The sequence below is a fragment of the Benincasa hispida genome, chromosome 11 (assembly GCF_027475165.1).
Source record: "Benincasa hispida cultivar pf3 chromosome 11, pf3_genome.v1.1, whole genome shotgun sequence".
NCBI classification, from domain to species: Eukaryota; Viridiplantae; Streptophyta; class Magnoliopsida; order Cucurbitales; family Cucurbitaceae; genus Benincasa; species Benincasa hispida.
The window spans coordinates 38,812,885-38,839,971 of record NC_143488.1 but is presented as its reverse complement, the minus strand read 5'-3'; the positions used below and the strand labels follow the sequence as shown (position 1 = coordinate 38,839,971).

Sequence of the window (27,087 nt, the reverse complement as noted above, 5' to 3'; positions counted from 1 at the left end):
TGTACGTGGAGGTTTCTATGTACCGTCAACACCTAAAGTACATTTATTCATATACCTTTCTTACCTTCAGTACCCCTCATCATTGTGTTTAGGAATATCAACGCATGTACTTAGCAATCTTAGGTATATAAACATAGCACACCAAGCTTAGTTTTAACCCTAACGCATGCTTCATACTCTATAAAATAAGTTGGCTTAAATTGTGTTGAATTAGCCTATAAAACTATTAGCATGTGTTAGATATGGAAAACATACTTGGAAAAAAACTCATATATTAGTAACATCATGCGTTGATAAACATTCATAAGCATTAGCAATTCCAAACTATCCTTCTAGTCTATGAGAAGATACGACTGCCTTTATCCTTAGTTGAGAGTGAACTACTAAATCTAACCCTCAACGTCAACCTCAGTCGGGGAGAACTCTTTTGCTCAATCCCTCGACGTCGTATTATATACGTGCACGTGGTTATAATTGAGTATCGTCATACCTTATATACCTGACTAGGATACCTTCTCATTGTCCTTTAGTATCCTCAGGTACTTGACTAGGATACCTTCTCATTGTCCTTCAATATCCTTAGGTTCTTGAATAGGATACCTTCTCATTGTCCTTCAGTATCCTTAGGTACTTTTGCTCAGATGCCTTCTCAAACGTCCTTCAGTATCGAGCTGCTAAGATACCTTCTCAAATGTCCTTTGGTATCAAGTTGGTTCGGTATCTTCTTAATTGTCCTTCGTTACCAAGTTGGTCAGATACCTTCTCAAATGTCCTTTGGTATCTAGTTGGGCAGATACCTTGTCAAATGTCATTTGGTATCACATTTTAAGTAAAACTAGTCATAAACATTTAGTTGAACACTAAGGCTTGGTGCTCAAATCATCATACTAGTTCATCCATCAAACTAGTTTATCATAAAAATGGAGTTATTTAAACATGCTGAAAGTATTTGGAAAGGATAACATATTTAAATCATATCAATTCCATGGAAGACATGCTTTACTTAGCATGAGAGACAGTTTCACAAATACGTTGCTTGGCACTTCATTTAAACACTTGGCATGAGAATAACTTCAAAGAAATCATAGTTTCCAACACTTAGTATGAGAAATAACTTCAAGGAAACCATAGTTTCTAAATCATTAAAACATTAATTCATCATTAGTCACTCACAGTTCGATGGACTCTTAACGGGTTATACGCCTCTTCTATCTCTTCTTGGCCTGAAAGGATATAATTCCTGGTTAAACTACTTAGAATTCTTAGCAAAATACCTCAAATAGTTCATTTACTAATGGAACTTTCATCATCAAATACTGCCTTACTAGCAAGATCCCCATGAGCGAGATCAGCGAGATCCCCTAGAGCGACACCAATGAGATCTCCATGAGCGACACCAACGAAACTCATTACTAGCGATGCCAACGATACCAGCCCAAATTCTAGCAAGATTTCCTTCATTAGTTAGATCCTCTTCACAAAATTAACGAGATCTCCTTCAGAGTGAGATCCTCTTCACAAAATCTCGCTATAATCTCCACAGTGAGCTATTTGCTTATTCTTCCCAAGCAGCTATCTGCTTATGCACAGGTTCTCTATTACAATTTTAAAAATTCATAACTCAAAATCCATAAGTCTTTTGTAGAAACTTCCTTCTACAAACATGTTTAGAATTAAGTAACTTTCGTACCTTAAAAATTCAGCCACAAATTCCTTATATATTTGGCCCAGAGCTCACAATCTTCACCTCGGGCCCTGATTAACTCGAGATTCGGTCTCTTCTATATTTTCATCACTTTCCATTCTTCTTCTCCTGCCATCTTTCTCTGGCAAGACAACTTTGAAAACTAGATTCTCCCAGCTTTCAAATGGCACCAATTTCACTAAATTTGCTCATGTAGATTTCCAAAACCAAACTTTTGAAGTTCCTTTTCTCTTTTAATCTTCCTGCCGCCCCCCAAATTCAAGGATTAATCACCACGTGTCAAACCAATAAGTGAGCTTCCTTATTTTGTGTTTTCCTTTTCTTTTCTCTACAACTTCTTTAAATAACATGGATTTTCACTTATATGATATTTAATATATATTCCTTTAGCCAAACATGCTTGTTTAGGACACTTTGAATTCGGGGTTTACACTTAGCTACACAAGAGCTTATTTCTCCTTACTTCTAGCCTCAAACCCTCCTAAAACATGGCTTCATTTAACTCATTAGGAGACATCTCATTACTTACTCTTACTTAAAGTAATTAGGGTTCGGGTTTTACATAAAGAAACCTAAAAATTTCCTAAAAAATATGAATAACAAACGTATTACCCTAAGAAAATGGATAACAATTGAAACTCATCTTGTAACTCCATGTTCATAAGAATAGTTTTTGACATGCTTTCTATATACGATATTTTTTTTACAAGCTTTTTGAACTCTAGCGAGTTCCAAAACACACCCTTTTATATTTAGTTAAATAAGTAATTGAGTTTCTCTCTCTAACTTTGTAAATCTTACTTTCTATTTTTTCCATCAACATAAATTCACATAATAATGGAATGTTAAAATTTTAATCATCCATGTAGTTCAAATCTTTTCATCCCATTTTTTTTTCAACTATTTGTAAAAAAAAAACAACAATTACAAAATAAGTGTTTAAAATTGATGCTACAAATATAAGTCAGATAGAGAAAAAAGAGTATATTCAACTACAAGTTACTACCTTTAGTTAAAACTCACTAATGTAATGTAAAAAGTGTGTTCCTTTTTTCTTTCATTTCTTTTCTAATACATTTAGTTTAATCATTTGAAAATAACATTTGAAAAGGAGGAGAAAAAATTGTTGGAAATGAGCTAATGTACCATTTAGAAGTTTGAATTAGATCTTTATTTTAGTGAATGACACTCTAATACCCACTATTGAATTTGTTGTTTTTTTTCAAGAAAAATCAATGTTAATCAACAAAAAAAAAAAGCATTGTGTTAACACAATAGGTAAACTTACAACATGCAACTCCAGAGTTGGAGGAGGGCGCAGCGTCAGTGATAGAGGAGTGTACAGCTGCCAACATCGGAGGAGCAGTCGCTGGACCTCCAAGCTTGCAAAGAAAAAAGTGAATGGAGGAGGTGGAAGAAAAAAAATGTGGCAGAGTGGGAGGAAAATGGTGGAAAAGTGGAGTGAGAAAGGAACTAGAGGGAAAGAAAGTAGGCATTAGGAAAAAAGGGGAAGGAAAATATGGGGGGAAAGGAAAATTAGATTTTTTAAAAACTTTGACCGACGCGTTGTGCGTCGAGATAACTGCCTAGTTGCGTCGACATAAATATGTAAAAAAAATGTAGATCCTTCATTTTGGCTGACGAATCAAAATTACATAGAGAAAAACCAGTTTATATCAATGAAAATTGATGCGTCGGGAAAAAAACATCGAAACAGATAAAAATTGTTATAGTGTTTTTTACATTTTTTTGGTTAAAATTAGTGGATAAACTAGTAAAAACTCATCTATGTTTAGAATCTAGTTTGATGAAATTAAAAGTGTTGATGAAAATTGAACTGTAAAATTGATTTTATTTTTTCTTATTCTTAAATTATGTAATGACGTGTTAAATACTAAATGGAAAGATTATGTACTACGATAGTACTAGATTTTTAATTTCCACCGTCATATATTATGTGTAAGATGGAATCGAAATTAGCAGTCAAATTTTATTCAATATATAAAACTATATGCATGATACATAAAACTAATAATTAAGATTGCTAGTAAACTAACCATAATCCAATAATTACACAAACATAAAGTTATATTATAATGAGGGAAGAAGTTCAGTTTTATGATTGATCATATAACTTTTGATATAATCATCACAACTGTGTGAAAAATTTTAATTGAAATCTTTGTAAATTGAAACACGTAGATATTTATTTATCTTAATTAAGCTAAATTGAATTTCTTCCTCCTTAAGTTCAAAAGAAACCTCTTGATCCATAAGAACTATAGTTGTAAGGAATATGGGAGATGATGTTCTTCGGATCGACGAAGAAAAGGTCGGCTTGCTGGTTAGGGTTTGCCGGAGTTGGAGTCAGGAAGAACTATGATGGTGAATTGCCATTAGAAGTTTGAATCAAAATCCCATCAGTTTGTTGTGTGACATTCTCATTTAGCTCATCCAATAATGCTTTACATTGTCTAGTGGATGCATTTTCATTTCTTTTATGGGAACCTCCCACTAACATTGTTCCTATATGTATATATATATGTAATATAAAATATATTGTTGTCTATAATCTATTCACTCTTACTTTTAAATTTAGTTGTAATTTAATAGGAATATAAGATGTTAGAACATTGCATAAAATTTGTGGTTGGAGTTGTTTTATTTGATAACGATCTTGATTTTTTTAAAAAAAAAATATTAGAGATTTGTGAAGGGATTGAATCCCAAGTGGAAGCGTGTGAATGCCATATGATTTTAATTTCAATTTTAGAAACGAACAAAAAATCCAGAGCAACAAGAATTTTACAAGATAAACAACAATTGCTAATTTGTACAGCATGCTTTCAAAGAAAAATAGAGAGGAAGATAGGGATTCATGGATCTTACCCTTGGAGACAAAAAAATCTTCACGAATCCTCTCCCGTCATGAACAAATGGGACTCTCTCTTAAATTTACGAACACACAATCACAGTAACGTCAATGGATACCACCAATAGTTCTTACCCGTTATTCTTAAGGGTTGAGAATCGGCTAGTTGTCACTCTCACTCATGCAGATCAAAGGACAGCCTTCATATGCAGAAGTTCACAACTCACTCAGGATCAGGTTAAGTCACCTATGTCATTCTTGTGAAATATAGGTCTCTTCAAGTAATGGTGTTATATAGAGAGATTATTCATTTCGTGGTCTGGTCTTATATAAACTCTTTGTATAGAATACATATGCTCATATATCTCCACATGAATGATCAGGATTAGATCACTTGTAGCACTTTACAACAATTGTAACAACTACTAAGCTGGCCATATTCGTAGTGTCACTAGGATAAGGTACCCAACCTTATCTATCTATTACAGATCGTTAGTTTATCACTTAAACATAGATCCACTTGTATGTCTCCACATACACGTTTAATGTTTAAGTTAGAGTTGATAGCCTTGGATCTTAGTTTATTGGTTTTTGGGTTAAGGTAGTGATAACTCTTAAAAATACTAGTTTTCTATCATTAACACTATCCATTTTATACAATTCTTATGCATAAAATGTTCATTTCATAGGTAAATTCGTCTCGGAAGGGCGAAAGAGTCATTAGGAAAAATTTTAGTTAAAATGGAGTCAAAATGCATCTTGGAGTCAACTAATATGAAGAAGACACAAGAAATTATGAAAATGTCATCCCAACAGTGTCACAACCCCACTCCAATGTTGTTGTGTAACATTAAAAGGCAGTAGATGCATAAATAGGGAAGTGTCATGATGCTACCCTTCGTGTCGCGACACTATTAGTTTTGATGAGAAAAAAGAAGAAACACGTGCTCCCTCCAAATTTGTCCAGAGTTGGAACGCTACCTCAACCCCACTCTAACGCTTGAGGTCTTGAATCGACAAGAGAGTTGCAACGCTCTCCTTGCCATTGCAATGTTACACCATAAATATAAAATGAAAATTTAGCCATTTTCACGGAAAGATTAGAACTTCACTTGATTTTCTCTCAAATTTTTTATCTTTCTGCACTTTTTCTTTGTTTCTTACCTTATTTTTTATGCATCCATGCTCTTCCTTGAACAAATTTTGAAGGAGATTCTTCATTAAGGTGAGTGATCTAGTTTAGTTTAGGTTACATTCTTAATTTTCTTGGTATGAGGTTGAATTTTCTATAATCTTTCACGTAGTTGCTATAATTTCTATAATAAATTCTTACTGAAATTAATTCCTGAATGTGAAATAATTTCTATACATTGGATTTAAGATTTTTTAGCTAACTTTCTTTTATTCAATGATTGCTAGAAATAATAGCATGTCTATATGCTTAATTTCTTAGGGCAACCACAACTAAAAATTGAAAATGTGTGAATTTGGATTATTGGAAAATTAATCTTGTTCATAGTTATGCATGATTAGTAATTCAAGTACAATTGGGCTAGTAACTTAGGCTTTCTGAACTACTAATCCAATCTTAGTCAAGAACTGCTCTTTCTAATGAAAATGAACAATTAATTAGGCCGCTATTAATTCTTATTAATTGAGTCATTTTGTAACGACCCAGATTTTAACACATATAGAAAATTAAATGTCAAATAATAAACCGGACGAAATTTTATTTAAAGGGGTGGAAATTTAGGAGGAAAAAAATGAATAATTGGAAATTGGAAATTTATTGGATTAATTGGAAATTTATTCATTAACAAAAAATAATGAATAAGAGAGCAGAATCAGGGAGGATTAATTGGAAGTTGGACGCTAGCTAATTTAGGAGATAACAGGCAGTAGATAACTTTTGTTTGGACACTACTCATTGGAAGAATCGGAGGTGAATTAATTGCTCATATACTCTTAAAATTTTAAAGAGTTAAAAAGAGGAAGTGGAATCCACAATCAGTGAAGGAAACCACGCGTGAAAACTAGCGAGATTGGAGAGAACATTGGAGAGAGCGAGAGTAAAGAGAGCAAGATTCTTAGTGAGACAGTAGGAAAAAACGGGAGCAGGAGCAGGAGCGGGAGCAAAAGCGAAAGCAAGAGCGAGAGCAAGAGCGGAAGCGGGAGCGAGAGCGAGAGCGCGACCAGGACAGCGAGAGCGAGAGCGGGAGTCGTGAGAGCCAAACCAGCAAGAAAGCTGGAGAGAGCGAGATTCTGATAACAAAGAGAGCGAGATTTGGATAGAATCGTGGATTATGCGTTGAATTTGGCCACGATCTTATAGATTATACAAAGAAAAATCCTAAAATTGAATACAAACAAAGAATGATGACGTAAGGGCAAACATTAACCAAGATTAGGTGTCTTATTGAGAGGAATCCTTAAACCCTAAGTAATTTTAAAGAAGCCACTTGTAGGATTATTTGTCACACTCAGAAGAGCTGAAAACTACTATAAATAGGACCCTTTGTCGAAGATTTAACCCATTCTCAAACAAATCTCAGTAACAAAGAATCGTGTGAAAGAGTAAGTGTGAGTGAGGAAGTTCTGTGAGGCTAAAAGAGAAAAGCTCGGGTAAGGTGCTGCCCAAATTTCCTTCTAGTTTAAAAAGGGAAAGCTCTACTGATCAAATCATAAAGAATAATAAGGAATAATTAGATCACAGACAAGGTAAGTAGTTTATCTCATCCTCTCTTTAAATTTTCTATGGTAATGTACCTTTATTATGTTGCATGATTATGTTAATTGTTATACTGCATTACACGTTTAGAACACGTTTCTCTACAAGGGACCCCATGCATTATGTTTGTTCACGATTACGTTAAAATCAAGTTTTAATTAGGTGTAAGTTATGCTTTCAGTCTAATCTTACGTTTATGCTAATGGTTGATGTTGGATGCGACTCTGGCCCTACTGACTGCATGACCCGCTAATCATCAGATGGGTTAGTTTCCGCTTAAGTCCTCATCTTTCTATCAGGGCGGAGAAATTTATGCTTCCAGGGCTGGCAGGGCATGTATGGTTGCACCCCTCCAGGCCTAATCTTACGTTATGTTTATGCTAGGGACTAGCAAGGTTTGTATGGTTGCACCCCTCTAGTCAAATATTACGTTTATACTAATGGTTGATGTTGGATGCGACTCTGGCCCTACTGACTGCATGACCCGCTAATCATCAGATGGGTTAGTTTTCGCTTAGGTTCTCATCTACCTATCAGGGCAGAGAGATTTATGTTGGAAGCATAACCGACCATCACATGTTATTATACGTCTTCGGTCCCAATCATATGTTTTCATGACATGTTGCTTGTGATTGTGCATTTGTTACTACCCTACGTGAGAACTACTTACTGGGTATATTATATACTCATCCTATATTTTTACAGACCTTGTAGGTAAGGACACAACGTAGATGGCAGAATTGGACGTCGCTCAAATGGCCAACGATCAAACTCACTATTATAGGCACATGTATTTTGTACCACCATGCTAATGTTTTATGGATCCCGGTGTTTTGTAAAATAAACTTTTTATATAGTTTTTCTATCTAATTAATAAAATTTAGATATGTTCTTTGAAATTTTAACCAAAACTCATCTCATGATAGAAAAGTCTAAGTATGCATGTCATAGCGGACGGATCATAATTTGTAAGGATCCGGGCGTTATAGTTTGGTATCAGAGCGTTTGGGCCAAATAGGCTCTATTGCATTAGAAGAGTCATGGTGTTTGATGGTTCGGCCTGTTAAGTGATGCCCATAGCCATGCCAAATACGTTGGTAAGTGGAATTTTCAAACGAGTAATTTAGTAAACATAAGGTTGAGTTAAAAAAAAAATTAGATTGCTTCCTTATTATGAAAATAAAATGTGTGTACCAAATGCCACCACAAAGGGCTCCAACACGACGAGGCAGACCTCGAAGTGAATCCACAAAGGATCAAAATCAAGGACATGGACAGACGCGTTATGTGTTACTTACACCAGAGGCGGTACAACTACTAATACAAAATATGAGTAATGGAAACACAACCTTGTCCACCACACCAACAACCAACGATACAAATGACTCGAAGATCATTCGAGAATTCAGGAAGTTCAACCCTTCAACATTTGATGGATCATCTGTGGATCCAATTATATCAGAGAATTGGATAACAAAAATAGAAACTATTTTCCGCCATATGAACATCCCAGAAGAATAGAAAGTAATTTGTGCCACCTTCATGTTAAGAGGCGATGCAAAGTTCTGGTGGGACTCCACACAAAGAACAATCAAAGGTGTAGTCTCATAGCAACAATTCAATCAGGCTTTTTACAACAAGTATTTCCCTTTGACAGTGAGATGTCAAAAGGAAGTGAAATTTCTTAATCTTCGTCAAGAGAACATGTCGGTGGCAGAGTATGAACGAAAATTTGATCGCTTGTCTCACTCTGTCCCTCGACTAGTAGACATAGAAGAGAATAAGGTGGAAAGGTTTATTTGGGGATTAAGAGAAGGCATTCGAGGCATTGTTACTACTTTCCGACACAAAAAGTATGCCCTTACCCTCGAGTCGGCCTTACTCATGGAGGTAGATCTTGCTGCCAAAACCTTAACTTCTGAACGAGGATGCATGCCAAATGAAAAGAGGAAATTCCCCCAACAGGGCTTCCAACGCTCACAACGGCAAGCAAAAATTTCCCAAAGCACAAAGGACGTACAGTTACCACAGAAAAGTCAAACATTTACATATCCTAAGTGCAGAAATTGTGGAAAACACCATTAGGGGCAATGTCTTCAAAACTTAGGGGTGTGTTTCAACTATGGCCAGACAGGTCACTATACAAAGTCTTACTCAAAGCTCAACGACCCAGACCACCCAGCCTACTAGTAACAAGGTTACCCAACAACAGAAAGGATTGGTGTTTGCTGTTACATGTCAAAAGGCAGAGGATCAAGATGCAGTTGTTACAGGTACTTACCATCCTCGGGTATTATGCCTTCACTTTATTTGATTCGGGCTCTAGTCATTCATTCATCTCTACAATATTTGCACAACATGCTCAATTAACATCAAAGCCCTTAGGCTACATTCTATCCGTAGCTACGCCTGCCGGAGTATCTATGTTGGCCCACTTAGTAGTAGAAAACTGTGAATTGTCAGTATCAGGACATAAACTAGGGGTGACCCTTATCATCCTAGACATAAGTGATTTCGACATAATACTAGGTATGGACTGGTTAGCAGCAAACTATGCAAGCATAGATTGCCATAATAAAGAGGTTATATTCACCTTTCCAACAGGAACCAAGTTTAAGTTTAAGAGTTCTAACGCACCATTAGCCCCAAGAATAATTTCAGCCTTAAAAACTAAACATTTGCTCAACCATGAGGCTTGGTCATATTTAGCAAGCGTAGTAGATTTACGAAACCAAAAGGATGAAATTAAGGTCATTCTTGTAATAAGGGAATTTAAAGATGTATTCCCAGAAGAGTTACCAGGTTTACCACCGAATCGAGAAATAAAATTTTGTATAGATCTAATTCCCAAAGCTGAACCAATATCTAAAGCAGCATATAAAATGGCACCTGCAGAATTAAAAGAACTCAAAATACAGTTACAAGAATTACTAGATAAGGGATTTATACGCCCTAGCGTGTCTCCATGGGGAGCACCTATTTTATTTGTTAAGAAAAAGGATGGATCAATGCGTTATGTATAGATTATCGGGAGTTGAATAAGTTGACAATAAAGAACAAGTATCCACTCCCACGCATTGATGACCTATTTGACGAATTACAAGGAGCCTCAGTATTCTCCAAAATAGACTTGCGATCTGGATATCATCAACTACGAATCAAGGAATCGGATATACCCAAGACTGCTTTCCGAACAAGATATGGGCATTATGAATTCGTTGTGATGCCCTTTGGATTAACAAATGCCCCCGCAGCCTTCATGGACTTGATAAAGAGAATTTTTAAGGACCATCTTGATAACTTTGTGATTGTATTTATAGATGATATTTTGGTCTATTCCAAGTCTGAGGCAGAACATGAAAAACATCTTAGGGACGTCCTTTCCATATTAAGAAATGAAAAGTTGTATGTTAAATTCTCCAAGTGTGAGTTTTGGACGCGACAAGTTGCCTACTTAGGGCATATTATAAAGCAAGAAGGAATCTCAGTGGATTCTGCTAAGACTGAAACAGTTAGCAAGTGGCCTGCCCAACAACAGTCAGCGAAGTACGCAGCTTCCTTGGATTAGCAAGATATTATAGATGATTTGTGAACAACTTCTCAAGTATAGCATTACCTTTAACTAACCTTACTAAGAAGAATAATCCTTTTGTTTGGAACTAAGCATGTGAGCAAAGCTTCTAGGAACTAAAAGAAAAGTTGACCACAACCCCTATTCTCACCATACTTGACAGATCAGGGGGTTTAACTGTGTACAGTGACGCATCGAAGAAGGGGCTTGGTTATGTATTGATGCAACACGGAAAGGTAATAGCATATGCTTCAAGACAACTAAAACCTTATGAACAAAATTATCCCGTTCATGACTTGGAGTTAGCTGCCGTAGTCCTTGGTTTAAAGATATGGAGACATTACTTATATGGGAAAAAAATCCAAATTTATACAGATCATAAAAGCCTTAAGTACTTCTTTACTCAGAAAGAGTTAAATATGAGGCAAGGAAGATGGTTAGAATTAGTCAAAGACTATGACTGTGAGATCCTCTATCATCCAGGAAGAGCTAATATTGTTGCTGATGCTCTTAAGCAGAAATCAGCTCATACAATAGCTCTAAGTACCATCTCCAAACACATAATGGATGACCTGGAAAAACTGAGATCTCACTAATATCAAACACCTTCACAACTCGAATAACACAGTTAATTGCAAGACCTGCATTAAGGGAAAGGATAATTGATGCATAACAAATAGATAAATACCTAAACAAACAACTACAGTCAGAGAATGGAGAAACCAATCAATTCTCTATAGCCCCAGACTTTGCACTCCTCTACCGTGGGCGTCTATATGTACTAGATGATGAAGAAATCAAGAAAGAACTACTGAAGGAAGCTCATGAATCACACTTTTCAATACATCCTGGGAGTACCAAGATGTATCGAGACTTGAAAGCACATTACTGGTGGTGTAATATGAATAGCCGACTATGTAAGTAAATGTTTAGTTTGTCAACAGGTGAAAGCTCTACGACAATGACCACAAGGACTCCTTCAGCCTTTAAATGTTCCAGAATGGAAATGGGAACATATTTCTATGGACTTCATCTCAGAACTCCCGAGAACTATTAAAGGCCACAACATGATTTGGGTGATTGTAGATCGACTTACCAAATCGGCCCACTTCCTACCATGCAAAACCACTCACACTACGGAAGCACTAACTCAAATGTACTTAAAAGAAGTCATCCGGTTACATGGAATCCCAATATCAATTGTTTCAGATCGAGACCCTCGTTTTGTCTCCAAGATTTGGAAAAGTTTATAGAAAGCAATGGACACACAGCTAAATTTCAGCACAGCCTTCCACCCACAAATTGATGGCCAAACAGAACGAGTTAATCAAATCCTAGAGGACATGTTGATGGCATGTGCTTTCGATTTTACTGGAGCATGGGATTCGCAAATACACCTTATGGAATTTGCTTATAATAATAGTTATCAGGCGACAATTGGTATGGCTCCCTTCAAAGCCTTATACGGAAAGAAATGCAGATCCCCTATACACTGGGATGAAATCGGGGAGCGAACACTACTAAGACCTGAATTGATGCAGCAAACATCAGAGTCAATTAAGCTAATTGGGGAAAGAATGTGAACAGCTCAAAGCAGACAGAAGAATTATGCTGATAACCGTCGAAAAGAGTTGGAATTCAAAGTAGGAGATCACGTATTTCTAAAGGTAGCATCAATGAAGGGCATTATGCGTTTCAAACGAAAAGGCAAGTTTAGCCCTCGCTTCATTGGACCCTTAGAAATATTAGAACGTATTGGCCAAGTAGCTTACCGATTGGCATTACCACCCACACTTTCTACAATACATAATGTCTTCCATGTATCGATGCTTCGAAAATACGTGTTTGACCCATCACACGTAGTAAATTATGAACCTCTACAAATAAGTGAAAACTTGGAATAGGAGGAGACTCCAGGTTGCATCCTAGGAAGAGAGAAGAAGTCGCTTCGTAATCGGGAAATAAGTTTAGTGAAGGTTCTCTGGAAAAAATCAGCAAGTGAAAGAAGCTACATGGGAACGAGAAGAAGAGATGAAAGACAAATACCCTTATCTTTTTAAGAACCAAGAAACTTTCGAGGACGAAAGTTCTTAAGGGGGGAAGAATGTAACGACTTAGATTTGAACGCATACAAGAAATTATATGTCAAATAATAAGCCGGACGAAATTTTATTTAAAGAGGTGGAAATTTAGGAGAAAAAAAATGAATAATTGGAAATTGGAAATTTATTGGATTAATTGGAAATTTATTCATTATCAAAAAATAATGAATAAGAGAGCAGAATCAGGGAGGATTAATTGGAAGTTGGACGCTAGTTAATTTAGGAGATAACGGGCATTAGATAACTTTTGTTTGGACACTATTCATTGGAAGAATTGGAGGTGAATTAATTGACCATATACTCTTAAAATTTGAAAGAGTTAAAAAGAGGAAGTGGAATCCATAAGCAGTGAAGCAACCACGCGTGAAAACTAGTGATATTGGAGAGAGCGAGAGTAAAGAGAGCAAGATTCTTAGCGAGACAGTAGGAAAAAGCGGAAGCAGGAGCTGGAACGGGAGCAAGAGCAAGAGCAAGAGCGGGAGCGAGAGCGGAACCAGCGACAACAAGAGCAAGAGCAAGAGCCGCGAGACCTAAACCATCAAGAAAGCTGGAGAGAGCGAGATTCTGAGAACAAAGAGAGCGAGATTTGGACAGAACCGTGGATTATGCGTTGAATTTAGCCACGATCTTAAAGATTATACATAGAAAAATCTTAAAATTGAATACAAACAAAGAATGATGACGTAAGGGCAAACGTTAGCCAAGATTAGGTGTCTTATTGAGAGGAATCCTTATACCCTAAGTAATTTTAAAGAAGCCACTTGTAGGATGATTTGTCACACTGAGAAGAGCTAAAAACTACTATAAATAGGACCCTTTGCCGAAGATTTAACCCATTCTCAAACAAATCTCAGTAACAAAGAATCGTGTGAAAGAGTAAGTGTGAGTGAGGAAGTTCTGTGAGGCTAAAAGAGAAAAGCTCGGGTATGGTGCTGCCCAAATTTCCTTCTAGTTTAAAAGGGGAAAGCTCTACTGATCAAATCATAAAGAATAATAAGGAATAATTAGATCATAGTCAAGGTAAGTAGTTTATCTCACCCTCTCTTTAAATGTTCTATGGTAATGTACCTTTATTATGTTGCATGATTATGTTAATTGTTATACTGCATTACACGTTTAGAACACGTTTCTCTACAAGGGACCCATGCATTATGTTTGTTCACGATTACGTTAAAATCAAGTTTTAATTAGGTGTAAGTTATGCTTCCAGTCTAATCTTACATTTATGTTAATGGTTGATGTTAGATGCGACTCTGGCCCTAATGACTGCATGACCCGCTAATCATCAGATGGGTTAGTTTCCGCTTAAGTCCTCATCTTCCTATCAGGGCGGAGAAATTTATGCTTCCAGGGATGGCAGGGCATGTATGGTGGCACCCCTCCAGGCCTAATCTTACGTTATGTTTATGCTAGGGACTAGCAGGGTATGTATGGTTGCACCCCTCTAGTTCAATATTACATTTATGCTAATGGTTGATGTTGGATGCAACTCTGACCCTACTGACTGCATGACCCGCTAATCATCAGATGGGTTAGTTTTCGCTTAGGTTCTCATCTTCCTATCAGGGCAGAGAGATTTATGTTGGAAGCATAACCGACCACCACATGTTATTATATGTCTTCGGTCCGAATCATATGTTTTCATGACATGTTGCTTGTGATTGTGCATTTGGTCACTACCCTACGTGAGAACTACTTACTGGGTATATTATATACTCATCCTATATTTTTACAGACCTTGTAGGTAAGGACACAACGTAGATGGCAGAATTGGACGTCGCTCAATTGGCCAACCATCAAACTCACTATTATAGGCACATGCATTTTGTACCACACGCTAGTATTTTATGGATCTTGGTGTTTTGATAAATAAACTTTTTATATAGTTTTTCTATCTAATTAATAAAATTTAGATATGTTCTTTGAAATTTTAACTAAAACTCATCTCATGATAGAAAAGTCTAAGTATGCATGTCATAGCGGTCGGATCATAATTTGTAAGGATCCGGGCGTTACACATTTTCTAATTACACAACCAAGCATATTAAGGATTTCCACCTAGTATGCGATGGGATGCATCCTCAAGGAGTTACCCAAAAACAACTAAATCTTAGAACCTTTCCCTTTTCTTTAAAGGATGTGACTAAAGATTGGTCTTACTACTTGCCCGTCAGTTCAATAACAACTTGGAATGGTCTTTAACAGAAGTTTATGGAGAAATTCTTCCCGGGTTCTAGAGCCCTATAGATTAGGAAGGAAATTTATGGGATCAAACAATTTTTTGGAGAAACCTTCTTTGAGTATTGAGAACGCTACAATTAACTTTATACGAGCTTCCCACATCACCAAATTTTTTACCTCGACTTTATTCAAGTTTACTTCCTGATGACATAAGCAACGTCGATGCGACACTCGGAGGTGCATTAGCCGATGAAACACCCTCAAAGGTGAGCCAAATCATTTCTACCATGGCAGATAATTCCCAACAATTTAGCTCGATGCCCACCGAACCTAACTCTTTTGTAACACAATAGGTAAAAGAGTTACGTTCTCAAATTACTTATCTTACTACTCGTGTGCAACAAATGGCTCAAGCACAGTTGAAAACTCAAGTTCACGTGGAATAAGTCAATTACCTTGGAGGGTAAAGACGAGATCCTTATAGCAACACTTGCAATGAAGGGTCATGAGGTCATCTTTATCTTAAATGTGGAAGAAAAGGTGACCAACAAGGGAGTTCATCTAATTCTAGTGCACCCCTAGAAAATATGGTGAATTCATTGGAAAACACTATGCTAACATTTCAAAAAGATATAAGTACCTTCCAACAAGAGTAAAAAAATTTACGAAGTAAATGCTCTTTTCTAAAAAAAGACAAGGCAAGGTATGCTACATCTAGCCAATCAAATTTCTAAGCTGGCCACCATGGTAAGTAAACTTGATATCAAATATGGTAAGCTCCCTAAACAACCTGACACTCATTTAAGAATGTAAGTGCTCCTACTACAGTTAGTGTCTCTACTTCTCCTAAATCTTCTAAACTTGAATCTTCTGGTTTTGTGAACAATGAATCTTTTGAATCACTCGAATGTCCTGAATCTTCTAAATTTGAATCCTCTGAATCTATTAATTCTAAATCCTTAGAATCCCCGATAATTGAATTCATGAAAATCTGAATCTGTCAATTGAATTCTCTGAAGATCAATTCAATCAACTTTGTTGGTTTTGGTAAATACGACAATAGATGCTGAGCATCTAGGAACTCTAGGAAGATAAATTCTGTTTCTTTAGAAAAACCCGATCTTAAAGCATGTACTTCTATTGCTCTTTTTCCAAGTGGACTCTTAGACCCTTAGAAGAAAGAATAAAAAGATAAACAAACTAAGAACCTTGGAAAACAGACTGCTAACTCTCCTGAAACGAGCTCAAAGTAGTGGGACAAGAAAAATGAAGAAATGATTATAACTCAAGCAATAGTAATGTCAATTAACCTACCTTGAAAACAAGACGATCTAGGTATGTTTTGCTTACCTTGCACTGTAGGTAAGAAGAAGCTGCAAAGTGCTCTGATAGACCTAAAAGTAGCTGTGAGAATTATGCATGCATCTTTGTTTTATGAACTTAGATTGCTAGATCTTAAAAGTACAAATATTGTGACCCAATTGGCAGACTGTAGCATTAGAAAGCCATTAGAAGTAGTACACGATGTTTTAGTAAATGTTGATGGCTTGATCTTCTCAACAAATTTCTATGTTCTTAATTATAACCAAAACACTTATTCTCTTTGGAACTCTATCATTTTAGGTAGATCTTTCTTATGAACTTCATTAGCCAAAATCGATATAGGCGAAGGGTTACTATCAGTCGAATTTGAAGAAATTGTCAAAAAAAAAAAAATGTTTTAAATGAAAATGCCTCAATTAATCCACTTGCCTCAAGTGAATTACTATTTCCACAGGATGATGGAGAAGCAACGTCAGTAAAGATTGATGGATGGAGATGGTCGATCAACTCTGATCCAAGAGGAGGTCGATCAACTCTGGTTAACTATGTCTATATTTTTATAATAGTCATAAAATGAGTTAGACATTTAAAATCTATAACAAAGATCAAATGCATGCTCACTTAGATTTAATGACAACTTGTTTTAATAGTTAAAATAGGTTGTTATCTTATAAAACACAGTTACAAACTCGATCGAGCTATAATTCTATCTAAGGCTATAGGTACTTAAATTGATGATCTATGGAACAACTTCTACCTAGGGAATATAACAGAAATACCGAACATTGTTAACCGGTTTTATGAGCATGCGTGAGCGGTGTAAGGTAATGAAATGGTTTCATCACATAGACATAGTAGGTTAAATCCAAATATAAATGTTATACTTGGATAAACCACATAGACTTAGGGTTTTTATTAGCCAAATTATGCCTATGTAAAAGTATATACCCAAACATTTAGAACACTTCAGTGGATACTAATAACATATACTGTAAAGCTTGAACCCTAATTATTTTAAGTAAGAGAAAGTAATGAGACATCTCTTAATGAGTTGAATGAAGCCATGACTTAGGAAGGATAGAGAGTGGAAGCATGAAGAAATAAGCTCGTGTAAGCTAAGTGTAAACCCCGAAATCTAAGTTCCTAAACAAGTATGTTTCGCCAAAGGAATGATATATTAAATATCATAAAAGTGAAAATCCATGCAAATTATAGAGATTGAAGAGAAAGGAAAAGAAAAACATATTAAATAAAGAAACTCACTTATTGGCTTGGGCTGAGTCATTAGATATGAGTTGACGTGGCGAATTATCCTTGAATTTGGGAGGCGGTAGGAAGATTAAAAGGGAAAAGGAACTTCGAAAGTTTGGTTTTGGCAATCTACATTAACAAATTTAGTGAAATCGGTGCCATTTGAAAGCTGGGAGAATCTAATTTTCAAAGTTGTCTTATTGGAGAAAGATAGCAGGAGAAGAAGAATGGAAAGTGATGAAATTACAGGAGGGATAGAATCTTGGGTTAATCAGGGCCCGAGGTGAAGATTGGGAGCTCTAGGCCAAACTATAAGGAATTTGTGGCTGAAACTTTACAGTAAGAAAGTTACTCAATTATAAACATGGTGTAAATGGAAGTTTCTTCGGAAGAAGTCTGGATTTTGAGTTATGAATTTTTAAAGTTGTAATAGAGAACCTGTGCATAAGCAGACAGCTGCTTGGGAAGAACAAGCAAACAACTCACAGTGGAGATTACAGCGAGAATTTGTGAAGAGGATCTCACTAATGAAGGAGATCTCGCTAACTTTGTGAAGAGGATCTCGCTCTAGAGGGGAATCTCACTAGAAATTGGGCAGGTATCGCTGGTGTCGCTGGTGAGTGGGTATCGCTGGTGTCGCTGATGGCTGAGTATCGCTAGTATCGCTGGGGGGCTGACTATCACTGGTGTTGCTAGTAATGAGGTCTCGCTCAAGGTAATCTCGCTGGTGTCACTCAAGGTGATCTCACTGGTGTCGCTCAAGGTGATCTCACTGGTGTGGCTCATGGGGATCTCACCAGTAGAGTCGTCTGTTAAAATTCCTTTAATAAATGAATTAATTAAGGTATTTTACTAGGAATTCTCAGTGGTTTAACCGGAAAATATGTCCTTTCAGGCCAAGAAGAGTTAGAAGAAGCATGTAACCCATTAAGAGGCCAACAAGCTGTGAGTGACTATGTGATGAATTAACGTTTTTAATGATTTAGAAATTATGATTTCTTTAAAGTTATTCTCATGCTAAGTGTATAGATGAAATGCCAAGCAACGTAACTGTGGAACTGTCTTTCATGCTATGTAAAGCATGTTTTATATGGAATTGATATGATTTAAATATGTTATCTTTTCCAAATGCTTTCAGTATGTTTAAGTAACTTTATTTTTATGATAAACTAGTATGATGGATGAATTAGTATGATGATTTGAGCAGTAATCTTTAATGTTCAACTAAATGTTGTGACTAGTTACGTGACGGATACTGAAAGACAATGAGAAGGTATCCTTTCAATTAAATGTTTATGACTAGTTTTACTTAAAACGAGGTACCGAAGGACACTTGAGAAGGTACCTGGCCAATTTGATACCGAAGGACTTTTGAGAAGGTATTCGGCCAAATTGATACCGAAGGACATATGAAAATGTATCTAACCAATTTGGTACTGAAGGACACTTGAGAAGGTACCTGGCCAATTTGTTATCGAAGGACTTTTGAGAAGGTATCCGACCAAATTAATACCGAAGGACATATGAGTAGGTATCTTAGCAGCTCGTACTGAAGGACGTTTGAGAAGGTATCTGAGCAAAAGTACCTGAGGATACTGAAGGACAATGAGAAGGTATCCTAGTCAGGTACATGAGGTACGACGGTACTCAGTTATAACAACATGCACGTAGGTAATACGACATCGAGGGATTGAGCAAAGGAGTTCTCCCCAACTAAGGTTGATGTTGAGGGTTAGAACTATTAGTTTTTAGAACTATTAGTTTTCTTTCAACTAAGGATAAAGGCAGTCATATATTCTTCTAGGCTAGAAGGATAGTTTGAAATTTTTAATGCTTGTGAATGTTTATCAACGCTTGATGTTTACTAGTGTATGAGTTTTCCAAGTATGTTTTTCATGTCTAATGCATGCTAGTGGTTTTACAAGCTAGTTTAATATGTTTTAATCCAACTTATTTCTCAAAATATGAAGCATGCGTTAGGGTTAAAGCTAAGATTGAATGAAGCTTGACGTACTATGTTTTAAATACCTAAAGTTGCCAAAGTACATGCGTTGGTATTTCTAAACATAATGAGTAGGGATACTGGTAGGGAAGGTATCTGAATAGATGTACTTAAGGTGCTGACGGTACGTAACAAACTCCGTGTGTATGTAGGTAGGTCTGAATGAGAGGCCGAGGTATAAGTCTTTTGGCCGGTAATAGACAGTGGGAGCTAGAGCAGTGTATGCTCGTTCTCAACCAGGATGTAATGATGATTATTGATGTATAAAAGTTGTTATCAACATTTATGTCTTAGGGATGTTTCTTGAGATGCCATCGGTATATTTAAAAAGATCGATGTAGGGATCTCTTCTAGCCATAGTTTAATGTGAACAGGTTGAAGTAGAGGTCTCATCTGGCCATGGCTCAACGTTGGGAATTAGAGTAGTGGATGTTCATTCTCAACTAAGATTCAGGTTTCAGATGCATTGGTTTAAAAGGTTTTAAGTACACATCTGCTTGGTATACTTTAAGTTCCAGCATTATGTTTTCAAGCTTTCGGTTTAAGTATGAGATTTTTGTTTTATTAAGTCACTCACTAGGCTTCTAGCTCACGTTTTCAAATGTTTTCTTTTCTAGGTAGCGGTCAGTTCCCAGAAGACTTTTCTGTTGCTGCTCTACCACTCAAAGAAACAGGTTGAGGGAAGCGTAATTGAAGACCTGTATTAGCTAGTACACATGTGTTTGTCTAGTGACTAGTATTCTTGATGGGGCTCACTAGGTGGTAATATCCATGTATAATCAATGTTGCGGAACCTTGTAGTGTAAATGTATTAAGTTCTGAGTTAATATGTATATATTTAGGATTTGAGTATTTGTTAACAAGTAAAATAGGCAATAAGTGCCAGCAAAAGGGTTGGTAACTGCTGTAGTCACTATTCCATCCAGTTTAGGAGGGTAATCTGGTGGGGGGTATGACATATAAGATATATTGTTTTTAGCTCTCATGTCCCTAAGAGTTCACACCGTGAGATTCATGCTTGGCTTCGTGTCACTCTGGAGTGACCCCCATTCAAAAATTGTTTGTATAAGTAAATAGCAAGTGAATAGGGGAAGTAGTTCATAGTAAGTGTGTGAAGGATATGTGTCAACATGTCCTACGGTCTCTTCCATTAATTTGGATTGTGAGATTCCTATGTTGCGTCTACTTGTTGACTTTAGGCAATCTACACTAATCGTTTAACAAACGACTATCCCCTTGGAGGGTCATAACATAGGATTTGGAACAACTAAAACTCCAGGAATGGATAAGATTTCTTAAGTCAATACCCAACCTTGACTATCCAATTTAGAAGCATCATTGGGGTCGACCTCTGGAGTCTGAAAATGGAGGGTTACACTTACAGAATTACTAAGTGTTAGTAATTTCTTGACCGAAATCGGTAGCTAAATAACTATAAGAATAAGAGTTATTATAGAGATAGTATTTAGTCAAGAATGTCTTGCATTAGTGAAAGAGTATTTGATTGCCTTTCGGTAGAACTTATTCTAACTCACTATAGTATTGGTGCAAACAAATGATGAATTTTAGGGACATTATTTATTTTTATTACAATAGGATTGGATTTAGAAACATTTTACTAATTAGAATTTGTTAAAGTTTTAGCATGTTGAATTCCTCCAAATTACTCATTTCCGATATGTTTAACGGTAATAATTATTCAACATGGAAATCAAATATAGTAGCAAACGATGATTTAGAACTTGTTTTAACAGAGCAATGTCCTCGATCTCCTAAGTCATTTGCAGACCAAAATGGTTGGAATGCATATGATAGATGGATTAAGGCAAATAAAAATGTCTGAAACATTATTCTAACAAATATATCTGATATATTAGCTAAGAAAATTAAGAGCATGACCTCTGCTAAAGAAATCGTGAATGTCAGAGATGAAGAGACAAATAAAGCACGACAAAGTAAATATGATTTGTTTTTCATTGAGATGTGCTTAGTGAACATGATAAAAAGACCTAGAAAATAGATTCAGGTGTCGTTAATCATATTTGTGCTTTCACTTAGTAACTAGTTCTTTGAGACAACTTACAGAAAGCGAAGCAACTTTTAAAGTAGGGATTGGGGAAGTTGTTCAAGCTAAAGTAGTGGGAGATATGAAGTTATTTATTTGAGATAAACACATTTTACTTGAAAATGTCTATTATATTCCTTCTATGAAAAGGAATTTAATATATATCTCTTGTTTACTTGAACAAAATTACAAAGTCTCTTTTGAAAATAATGAAGTGTTCATTATTTCGAAAGGTATTAAAATATGTTATGCAAATTTAGAAAATAACTTATACGTGTTAAAACAGTAAAAGCCATTTTAAATATAGAGATGTTTAGAACAGTTGAAACTCAAAATAAAAAACGAAAGATTTCTCCAAATGCCTATCTTATTTACTTAAGATCAGGACACATTAATCTCAATAGGATTGGGAGATTCGTTAAGAATGGACTTCTAAATCAATTAGAAGATAACTCATTACCTCCATATGAATCTTTTCTTGTGGGTAAGATGACCAAAAGATCTTTTACAGCGAAAGTTCTTAGAGCCAAAGAATCCTTAGAGCTAGTACATTCAGACCTTTGCGTTACGATGAATGTTAAAGCTAAAGGAGGATATGAATATTTCATCATCTTTATAGATGATTATTCTAGATATGACTATATTTATCTAATGCATCATAAGTTCGAAACACTTGAAAAGTTTAAGGAATATATGGCTGAGGTTGAGAACCACCTAGGTAAAAAGATTAAAACACTTTGATCAAATTGACGTGGTGAGTTTATGGACTTAAAATTCCAAGACTATTTGATAGAACATGAAAATTCAGTCTTAACTCGCAGCACCTGGTATACCACAATAAAATAGTGTAGTGGAAAGGAGAAATACAACCTTGTAGGACATGATTCATTCAATGATGAGTTACGCTCAATTGCCTAGTTATTTTTGGGGTCATGCAGTAGAGACTAAGTGTATATTTTGAACGTAGTTCCCTCAAAAAGTGTTTCAGAAACACCTTACGAGTTATGGAGAGGACGTAAAGATAGTTTATATCACTTCAAGATTTGGGGGTGCCCAACACATGTGTTGGTGCAGAACCCAAAGGAATTGAGACACCATTTAAAAGTATTCCTAGAGGAAGATAAAGTGTTTGTATCAATAAATGCACCATTCCTAGAGGAAGATCACATTAAAAATCATCAACATAGTAGTAAGCTAGTATTGAGTGAGACATCAAGAGAAACTACAGATAAATCAACAAAAGCTGTTGATCAAGCTGGTCCTTCAATAAAAGTTGTTGATGAAACTAATACTTCACATCATTCTCAAGAGTTGAGAATGCCTCGACGTAATGGGAGGGTTGTTTATTAGCCTGACTGTTAAATGGGTTTAATAGGAACTCAAGTCATCATACTTGATGATGGCTTAGATGATCCATTGACTTTTAAACAGGAAATGGTAGATGTGGATAGAGACCAATGGATAAAAATCATGGACTTCGAAATGGAGTTAATGTACTTCAATTCTATCTGAGAACTTGTAGATCAACAAGAGAGGGTAAAAGCTATTGGTTGCAAATGGATCTACAAGAGAAAACGAGACCAAGCTGGTATGGTACAGACCTATAAAGCTGGACTCGTGGTAAAAGGGTTTACTCAAAGAGAGGGGGTAGACTATAAAGAAGCCTTCTCTTTGGTTGTCATGATCAAGTTTATTAGAATACTTTAATCCATTGCTGCCTTTTATGATTATAAATCTAGAAAATGGATGTCAAGATAGCTTTTCTAAATAACTATCAAAATCCCTCGGCCATTACATGAGCACTATTTGAAGTGTCAAATTGTTGAAAGACTTAGTGCTTGCATGTTTATGTTGAATAAATACTTCAATTTTTAAAATTGAAGTAGATGAAATTCTGAAATTTTGGAAATTTTTGCAAAATTTCATTGAGTTCTCAAACCCTCTACAAATTACTTCCAATTCCCTCTCAATTCAGAGTTCCACAGCTCAAATCCAAAGCTGAGAATGTAGAGAAGATTCTTTTGGTGGTCTACTATAAATTTGAAGGTCAAATTCGTGGAAAGTATAAGGATTAAGGTGGAATTCTTCAAAGGTAATGAACTGAAACCCTTGTATGTGAAAAACCTATTTTTAAGCATGCTTATAACTGAAATTAAGTGTAATTAGATTGTTTAATGATTCTGTTTGCTTCCGCCTTATGCATGTTTATTCCATCAATTGGTATCAGAGAATGATTTAAGCGCTCATTAATCTTGGGATCAATCCATTAAAATGTTGGATTTTTCCACTAAAATCAATTTTTGAAGTGTAATTAGATTGTTTAATGACGACAACCAGCTCGAAATCGACAACGTCCGACTTGTGGGACACATTTATTTTTGTAATTATTTTTATATAAATGAGATACTTTTATGTACACATTATTATTTTTATGAGATATTATTATTTATTATTTTTTTATTTTTAGAGTTAAGTTAAGATGGTTTAAAAAATAATAAAATAATAAAAAAATGTAAAGTGGAATATACTACATAATAATATAATGAAAAATTAAAAAGAAAAAAAGAAATGGAATATACTACATAATAATATAATGAAAAATTAAAAAGAAAAAAGAAAAATTTAGGTCGAATTAATGGAAAATAAAAAATATAGAATGAAGGTCGAATCTTCAAAATTCGACCTAGGTCGAATTTTGAAGACTCTACAACTTAAAAAAAAAAACTATAATATTTTTATAAATAGTTTTCAAACAACAATATTTTTATAAATATTTTGAAAAGAACAATATTAGTCTAATTTTGTCTTCAAGTCACCCCTCAAAGAAATTATGCAAATAAATAAATAACCACATTCAGTAAAAAAATTAAAAATATGTGACAAAAAAATATTTTAACCTTGTTCTAAAAAATTATAGTTCTTTTTATATGGTTAGTTTTTATCTATACAAGATACAAGCTTCTTTTGTTTTTGTTTTGTTTTTTCGTTCTTATTTTTGCCATTCTATGTTTATTTTTTCAAACAAAGCTTGATTTATCATCTTTTTAAAATTAAGTAGAAAAACTTTAGTGTCAACAATTATCTAAACTTATAAGTTTTTTTTATCGAAGTATTGTTAAATAAAAATAGTCTCGTGGGCTTGGGCTTGGGTTTGATTGACTAATGGGTCTGGCCTTTGGGCCTAATTAATTGGACTTGGGTCTGAGCACCACAAAATGTGCAGAGCTCGCTAGCTTTCTTGAAGAGGCCGGACCGACGCTTTGAGAAGGTGACCTGAAGGTTGTCTCATTTGGCATCTTTACCATCTCCACCTTTTGCCTCCCTCTGCTCTTCCTCATGATTTTTGACAAATTAATAAAGAGAAAGTTAAGAGAAAGAGAGAAAAAATGGTGTGAAAAATGTAAGGAAGAAAGATATTCATTTTAGAATGATGAATGTGTTGTGAGTATGAATATATATAGAGGAATTTGTGTTGGTGGTGAGTTATACAAAGTAAATGATTTGGTTGTCAAATCTCTTTGACAACCAAATCATTTGATTTTAATTTAGGAGTTTTGGTTTTAATTAAATTAATCCAAAAAAATTACTTGTGGTACACATGTTTTATACTTATTTTTTTTCCAACTTTTGATTTAAAAAATTGTATAATTCACTTAATACTCAACGATTATAATTTAAAGATCAATGAAATAGAAAATGGTAGATTTTAAACAATTTAAATGTAATACAAATCATAGTATTGCGGTAAGGATTTTGAGTTTGATAAAATACTTAGAGAGAAAGAATTCAATCTATAATTATCACTTACCTATAATTTAATGTTCGAATTTATTATTTACCATGTTATTAGGTATAAGATTTAATTTTATACCTTATATTTCATTTAATTCTTAAGATTTCATTTGGTAGTGATTTTATTTTTATTTTTATGTTTTTTAAATTTATATTTATTTTCTCCTAAAATTTCATACTATTATGCTCATATTTTTTGAAGAAACACTTGAACTATTAATCAAAGTATAAAAACAAAACCATATTTTGTAAACTTTTTTTTTAATCTGACATGATTTTCCAAAACACTAGGGTTTACCGGTGTTGGTGATTTTCCAAAACACTAGGGTTTACCGGTGTTGGTGTTGGAGTCAGAGTTTGGAAGAACTGCGGCAGTAGATTGCCATTAGAAGTCTGAATCAAAATCCGATCAACTTGTTGTGTGGCATTCTTCTTTAACTCATCTAAGGATGCTTTGAGTTGTTCTAATTGATGCATTTCCATTTCTTCTATAGGAAGCTCCCACCAACATTGTACCTATATATATATAATATATAAAATATTAAATATGTTATTGTTTATAATTTATTCACTTATAATTCTAAATTCAATAGTAATTTAATAGGAATATTAGAAGTTAGAACATTTAATAGATTTTGAAGTTGGAGTTGTTTTGTTTGACAACGATTTCGATTTTTTTAAAATTATTCTTGTTTACTCCTTTTTTTACCTAGACCATTTACCATATGTAATAAAGAAAAAAGAAAAAAAATTATTTGATTTTAAAATTAAACATATAAAGTTTACTTCTATACTTGGATTTTTTTTCTTTTGTTACCTATTTTTTACTAATGTTTTGAAAAACTTATTTTCTTTTTCTTTTTTAAATTGATTAAAGATTCAAATGATTCTTTAAAATAATGAAACCATAATAACCAAATGAGGAAAAAACGAACACAATTTTCAAAGATCAAATGGTTATCAAACGAGGTTTCAAAGATCAAATGATTTAGTTTTAAAACAAACAAATAAAACTCAAAATAGTGATCAAAATGAAGGTGCTATAATACCCGATTTACCTTCTGCAGTTTGTTCAACTCTTCACCCTACTTCTGTTAAACTTCTAGCTTGTTTAGCACTTGAGTATTCAATTTTCGAACATTAGCATTCCGGTGAGCTTCAATTAGCTTCGAGAAGGTGACCTGAAGATTGCTCTCATTTGGCATCTTCACCATCTCCATCTTTTGCCTACCTCTGCTCTTACTCATGATTTTTGCAAATTATTAAAGAGAAAGTTAAAAGAGAAAGAGAGAAAAATGGTGCAAAAAATGTAACAAAGAAAAATGTTGTTTGTTTAGAATGATGAGTGTATTGTGAGTGAATATATATATATATATATATATATATATAGATACACGTACTAGAGAATTTGGGTTGGTGGTGTGTCATACAAAATAAATGATTTGTTTGTCAAAGAATTTTGACAAATTGATCATTAGAGTTAATAAAATGTTAG

General features: G+C 34.8%; 1 protein-coding gene across 1 annotated transcript; it reads right to left on the bottom strand.

Moving 5' to 3' along the window:
* Nucleotides 1–3,956: 3,956 nt before the first annotated feature.
* LOC150032628 (agamous-like MADS-box protein AGL62) lies at nucleotides 3,957–26,839 on the bottom strand. The gene is given in 3 exon segments (XM_090307388.1): nucleotides 3,957–4,082; nucleotides 25,926–26,108; nucleotides 26,642–26,839. Coding segments are annotated over 3 exon segments (507 nt in total).
* Nucleotides 26,840–27,087: the final 248 nt, after the last annotated feature.